Raw genomic sequence first — 6,566 nt, forward strand, 5'->3', positions numbered from 1 at the left:
GAGCCCATCGCGCTTGTCTAACCATTCTCTGCGACAGAACTTGTACAGTTTGAAGAAAAAAGTAGTACAGGCTTGACCTTTAGAGAGAGACTGGAAAAGCCGGAATTTCGTTTTTCCCAGCTCGGTCGAGACGATCAGCCAGATCCTCGCTTGCTTTCCTGCGCTTTCTTGCTTGCGCGCAATCTCGACCCGACATCTTGGACATCTTATTTGCGCTTGAAAAATCGCTGCCATTGGGTTTAGCAGACTGACGTTGCGATTAGTTCCAGGTGGTCGTGCGATAAGGGAGGCTAACCGTTTCCGTCCCTTTGATTCCTGGAAATCCGGGGGGATACGAGCGTAGGGGTCGCAAGAGGTGTCGCACCAGAGTTGATGAGCTGGTGACGAGGGAGGCCGCGTGTAGAGAGCCAGCGGGCAAGGAATCGGAGAAAGGGAGTGCCTGGAAGTGGGCTTCGGGGTACTTTTCAACAACAGCTCGGATTGCAGGACTGTGGGTTCTGTCGTGTCGTGTTCGTCGTCTGAGCTTGTTGCGTTTCACTCAGGAGTTGGAATTTTGGGAGAAGAAGCGGAAGACAGGGGGAGTGGAAAGATGAATCCTTCAGGAGTTCTGAGTTTGGAAGCTGTTCGATTTTGTTCATCTCTATAGTCGCGCATGAATTTGCAGGAAGGAATCGTTCGGGTAGGGGTCCGTCTCTGTTGGCAGTGACGGTGGGTTAGCAGCTAGGTTTGCATGCCACCATCTGGTTCCCAGCGTTGTGGATTCATTGCAGTATTAGCTGAATCCAGAACAGATGAAGTGATTATGCGAGTAGACTTAATTTATCGAGAGGATTTCATTCAGCTGGTGCACATCCAAGTCGAACGTCAGGGGTAGAGGCATTCAGGTTTGCCAGGCAGACATTATACCTTCACCTTATTCTTGTCTCTACACAATACCGGGCGTCTCGCGTTGTCGGGAGGAGCGAAAGGGTTCCTTTCTTGTGTCTGTAAGACTGGAATTTCACCCATTCTGACAGGTCAAGCTTGCGAGAATTTAGGGTAAGAATCGCCGAGGCTATTATCCAGGCGGGTCTCGTAGGAATTCGGCCTCAAATAACGTCGCCATCATGTCGGAAGACGGAACTAAGGCTGATACATGACCACCGATCTGTATTTCGTGACGTAATCGTTCTGAGAGATTAGCTCCTAGATTTTTACCCCCATGCCAAGCCTCCAATGCCTACTCAAATGCCACCCTTGCTCCCCACTTCAGCTGCGCGCCAACGAAGCCATAGCAATAGCAGCAGCCCACTAGCATCACCAGGGATGTTGCAATCCTTGCCACCCCTCGGTGCGCAGTGTCCTTCTCAACTCTTTCTTCCAACCTCGGTTGGTGGAGTCCGGGGGATTCAGCCTCTGGCGCGCGACGCCACTCCACCCGAGCAGCCAAACTACTACTCTGCCGTTCCGGGCGTCCGACCTTCCTCATGGGAAACGTCGTCTCCCCATGTAATCACTTCTCCATCCATCACTGCCCAATACCATCCCCTCAACATTAGTAAGTATACACCGCCTCATGTAGCAGCGCCAACCCTGCGTAACATCCACCATGGATTGGCTTTTGTGACCTTGCAGGAGGGCTCGTTCCCATCCTTCGATATTCCGTCTTTTCATAATCTCTCAGCAACTTATGCCCAGCAGTGGCCCAGCACCAATGGCCAGTGGGTCGTTACAGAATCCTCCCAGTCGGCTGTGCCTTGGCCATCGAGCACCATATCCATGGGTGCGTCGAGCTCGTCAACTGGGGGCAGTACCGCTGCAGCTCACGCGCAGCTCAGTGCTCTTGTGCCGACAAATAGCTGTGGCTTGAATTTTCATTGTCTTCGAGGGGGAGTTACTGCGGCAACGACTGATGAGGGTAGAGGGTTTTCCATAATCGGAAGGGACGATGGAACGGGGTCTGGTATGCGAATGGAATTGCAGGAAATAGGGTCTGGAAGAGGGGGTGATTCTACATCTTTAGAGCAGTATGCTAATTCTAGACTCGGCATAACCCCTGAGATTAATGCTGCAAATCTTTGCCATCCTTTGCAGGTTAGTCTTGCTCCTATTTCACAAGTTCTTTTTCATTGATAAGTTTCTTCTCACTTCCTAGTCATAATTGCTTGTAGTTTAGCATTCAGCACTTGTTTGCGGAGTCAGGGTAAGACAATCAATATTGCTCTGGTCGTGTGGGATTCTGGCAATAACCTGATGTTCTTGGACTTCATACAAGGCTTAGTATATTGTTATTTCATCTAGTAAAGGAAGTGCCGAAGTAGTGTGTCATGGCGGGTTTTATTGAATGTGGTAAACATTACCTTCAACTAAAATTTGCGAGGGTTTATTTGCGCTTCGTATCATTCGCCTTTGAGTCATGACTGCACACTAGCACAATATATTCGTGAATTTAGATTTCAGATTGCGGAACTTTAAAACTGGAACTCCTTGATAATGCTCTATTACTCTTTGCTGGACCTTCAACCTAGCTTGAACCCCGCTATTCTGTATTTAGCTTATCATTAAGCTGGTCCCAGGAGGTTTCTGGTAACTCCATTTTCGTGAGTTTAGGAATGGTGACGTTGCTAGGGAACATAGACAAGACTTTCATACTGGTCTTTGTTGGATGGTTTTGACACCTTATGTGTGATGCCACTTGGTCTGTTTTGTTGTCAAGAATACTTTACATCGGGTATCTTAGCAAAAAAATATACATTACGAAGGGATGCCTCCTGAAGAAATGGCCAAGAACTAAGGGTTATGGCTGGGGCAGGTATTACTTGAAGGAGCATCTGATCAGAGGATACTCCGTGACAGCGAAGGGTCCTCACAGACAGCAGAGGCTTCAGTGAACATTCCTGAATGGCCGGAACCCAATTGGATGGAAATTTTTACGGACCCCTACGATGAGAGCGTGCCCCTGGATACTATTAATGGGAGAGTAAGCTTCCTGTAGCCTGTGGTCTCGCTAGCTGCACTCTGTTTGTTTCCAGAACTAGTTGTATATGTGGATTGTTCCACGGAATCTTGGAAGTTGGCTAACATCTTCATTTTCAATTTTCAGGTATTCCAAGCACCAGCAAATTTACCTGCACCTCCTCCCCTCATACCTGCAAGAGATTTACGTACTGATTGGCAACATTCAGGTGCATACTTAAACTTCCATAAACCACTTCTACGTTTAGATTTGATAGCTCATTATATAACCCATTCTTCGTCTGGTTTAAGTGTTGGTGTTTGGGGAACCCGATAAATTTATCAGCAGGTCAGTTTAACCAATATGTTAAAAACCCTACGTTTAAAAGGCTTCTTCTGAAGATACTTAGGAATATGTGAGCGATACCAACGTGTACAAAGCCCTAAATTTTGTGTTGAGTTGGTTTTGCTCTAGGTGCTGTTTCAGAAGGGAGTCCAGGCACTTCAGGGACTCCTACATCAGTAGGAGCATCGGTCGGAGCATCAGTCGGAGTATCAGCCATTGCCTCAACTACAGCGTCAACCGATGAAGCTGCTTCTGTCAAAACACGTCTACGATGGACTCCAGAACTCCATGAAAAGTTTGTTGATGCTGTTGCTCAATTGGGTGGACCTGAACGTGGGTAGCTGTACTCCCTCTTAATCTTGATTGTGAAATACTTTTCTTCTTCTTGTAGTTGAATTTCAGCACGAGCTGTCCAAACTTTTTAAGTTTTAATTTTTGTAAAAAACCAATTTGGAGTGCCATGTAAAACAAGGGAAAATCTTCAGGTGTTAAGATTCCGGGGCGCTTACTACGTTCCTGTACTTTTCGTATGAATTGAGCAGGTGCAACACCCAAAGCTGTGCTGCGTATCATGAGCGTTGAAGGGATTACCATATATCATGTCAAGAGCCATCTACAGGTTAATAGCCTGGAGCAACTCATTTCTTAGTAACATTTTCTCTTCCATAGGATCTGTGTTCTTTAGGTGGTCTTAAAGGTAAATCACATTCCGTAATTCAAGTTGGATATCTTCATGCAATGTCTTCAATTCTCATTGGTACTTAGATGTATGGTTGTACGAGTTCAGTTTTTTCTTCGTATAGACAGACTGTCAGCAGTGTAAATCCTCATTGTCTTTTTCTTTTCCTTTTTCAATGCAGAAATACAGACTTATCCCTGAGACTTCTGAAGGTATGTTCCTATATTCTTTTAATTGACTGGTTTCACTGATAAAATTTTCACAGTTTTGTCGCTTTGCAGATGTTTGTTTGGTGTTTCTGATTGCTAATTTCTGGTGTGCAGATGCTAGAAATGATCGAAAACGAAATGATAGTTCATTCGGCGGCATGGATATTAACTCGTCAGTTTTCCGAAACTTTCATATTTCAAGGCGTATTAGTCACGGATTTTACTTTTCGACTGTATGGCAATATGAAAAAAGACTCAGATGTTGTGATTCATCTGCGTGGTCAGTTGGTCAAAATTCATTGATTTTAGGAAAAAGCAAGAATATAATGAGTCGGACTTCTAGTTCATGATTACACAGATTGCTACGAAAGTGGAGGCTTTTATTCCAGAGGACCAAAGAACCATGAGCTGTATCTGACTTTTTAACCCTTGGCGGTAAAACTACAGGAGTTTGCAAATGACTCAAGCCTTGCAGATGCAGATGGAGGTGCAGAAGCGATTGCATGAGCAATTGGAGGTATATAAGTTCGCCCCCATCCACTTAACTTTCTCAACCCTGCAGTTTCTCTCATCACCAAATGCATGGAATAAGTCATAATTTATTTTCAAAAAACCTTGTGCACGGATAAGTGTGATTCTCTGTGCTTACCTGTACGTGCTGCTTTTCGCAAGTGCAGATACAAAGGGAGCTTCAATTGCGAATTGAGGCTCAGGGGCAAAGCCTGAAGATGATGTTTGAAGCACAAACGAAGGCCTCTGGAGCTTTCGGCTCACACCCTGACCTCTCCAGCATGGAACATTCAGAGGGCGGGAGCGACGCACCCAATAGTCAGGACGCACCAGCAGCACAATCCTCTCATCAAGTGCCTGAGACATTATCCTCTCCGCAGGATGCAAGTGGGAGCTCTGCCTCGCAAGAACCATCCACCAAACGAGCCCGAGTGGATGTGGTTCCCAATCCCAATCTGAGAATGCTTCACTCCAAAGATACTACTACTGCTGCTACTCCCAAGACGGAGCTTCTTCATAGTTGCTCTGCTCCTCCTCCTCCTCCTCCTCCGGATCGGACAGCCTCTTGTGAATCATCCCCTCAAGGCAGCTCACCATCACGGCTAGCTGAGGGCTTATCTTCTTCTAGCCTAGCTGATGGGACGCCACAGACCATGGCCCCCATGACTACTGATCAGGGTGCTGGACTCACACCACAACGGCATGGCACAACATCACTACAGAGTTGCATGCCGCAGCAATCTGGCAGCATGACTTTGACATCCCTGCAAGCCTCCGTCTTGTAAATGTTCATTGTTTTCATTATCATCTTTCTCTCTTGTATAGCCCTTCGAGTAGTATCCTGGTTGTCTCCCTTGAGCATGATATCAACGATTGTTAATCTCTATGGCAGGGGATGGTGCCCAAACTACTCTGATAAAACTCTAAATGAAAAGGGTTCAATGTTATTGCCGCTGCTGATGCAGGCAGACATGGCTACAGTTTTGAACAGCAATTGGTTGATTCAGAAGGCAGCATATGATGCCTTACGCTAAATTCGATTACATGATCGGCAGTTGCTCCTGTTCAGACATTCTCGGAATAAGAACCAGTGCTACCATTGGAACCTTTCCAAGTGCAGTGGGTGTATGCAATTGTTACATTGTTCTGTAAACTGTTGCAGATTACTTTATAGGTTCTTCTGTTGGTGATACCCAACCTGCATTCTTCTTCCTGCAATAACATTGCTTTCTCTCACCACCTATGCCTCAAGTGTTGCAACCACATCACTTCACACTTGCTACATGTGTTGTGTGTTGAGAAGGTGTTAGTTTGCACTTTCTTCATCCACTTCAAGTTGAAAATGGCACAAACTTCTCTTCTATCCAATTTAAGGTTAGGTGAATTGTTTATGTCAGTTAATGTGGCTAGATGAATCCAATGTATAAAATGTCATCTCATCTCAAGTAGAAAATCTCAAGTAAAAAATCTCAAGTTACTTGAGTGTTTTTTTGCAACTTGGTATTAATTCAAAGTTAGAATGGTATTAAATTAAGTGAATTTTACTCCCTACTTAAAAAGAAAGAAAGAACATGATAAGAACTAGATATATCCTAATGATGTCATGTTGTGGTCTAGCTACTATGTGAAAATAATGCACATATATATTTAATATATAATTTATTATACAATGTAGTGAGAGCCATGTTATTAGATTTTAGTTGGTTACAAAATGTGATTAGATTACTACTTTGAAGTAGTTAATTTAAAAATGCTATTATTAACGTTGATTTTATGTTGATAATATTTTTTATATATTTAGAGCCATCTTTATTAGACATTGGTAACTCTTGAAATTTTGTTTTGTTTCTTTTATTTGATGTTTAAGGCATATAATATACAAAACTTA

The 6,566-nt window shown here is 44.3% G+C and overlaps 1 protein-coding gene across 1 annotated transcript; it reads left to right on the plus strand.

Moving 5' to 3' along the window:
• The first annotated feature begins 274 nt into the window (after positions 1-274).
• LOC112290437 (uncharacterized) lies at positions 275-5,797 on the plus strand. The gene is made up of 9 exons (XM_024536652.3): positions 275-2,073; positions 2,792-2,959; positions 3,083-3,164; positions 3,410-3,613; positions 3,823-3,899; positions 4,141-4,171; positions 4,283-4,340; positions 4,616-4,685; positions 4,846-5,797. The coding sequence occupies exons 1-9, from the start codon at positions 1,216-1,218 to the stop codon at positions 5,461-5,463; spliced, it is 2,166 nt and encodes a 721-aa protein (XP_024392420.1). The 5' UTR covers positions 275-1,215; the 3' UTR covers positions 5,464-5,797.
• Positions 5,798-6,566: the final 769 nt, after the last annotated feature.

The sequence above is a fragment of the Physcomitrium patens genome, chromosome 13, assembly GCF_059467195.1.
Source record: "Physcomitrium patens ecotype Gransden chromosome 13, ASM5946719v1, whole genome shotgun sequence".
In the NCBI taxonomy this organism is placed as follows: Eukaryota; Viridiplantae; Streptophyta; class Bryopsida; order Funariales; family Funariaceae; genus Physcomitrium; species Physcomitrium patens.

What these genes read in the sequence shown, in the direction of transcription:
- LOC112290437 (XM_024536652.3), top strand. Translation starts at nt 1,216, where the DNA reads ATGCCTACTCAAATGCCACCCTTGCTCCCCACTTCAGCTGCGCGCCAA. An exon ending in ATCTTTGCCATCCTTTGCAG is followed by an intron (nt 2,074 to 2,791) that starts GTTAGTCTTGCT and finishes TGGCTGGGGCAG; the next exon opens with GTATTACTTGAAGGAGCATC. An exon ending in ATGTCAAGAGCCATCTACAG is followed by an intron (nt 3,900 to 4,140) that starts GTTAATAGCCTG and finishes TTTTCAATGCAG; the next exon opens with AAATACAGACTTATCCCTGA.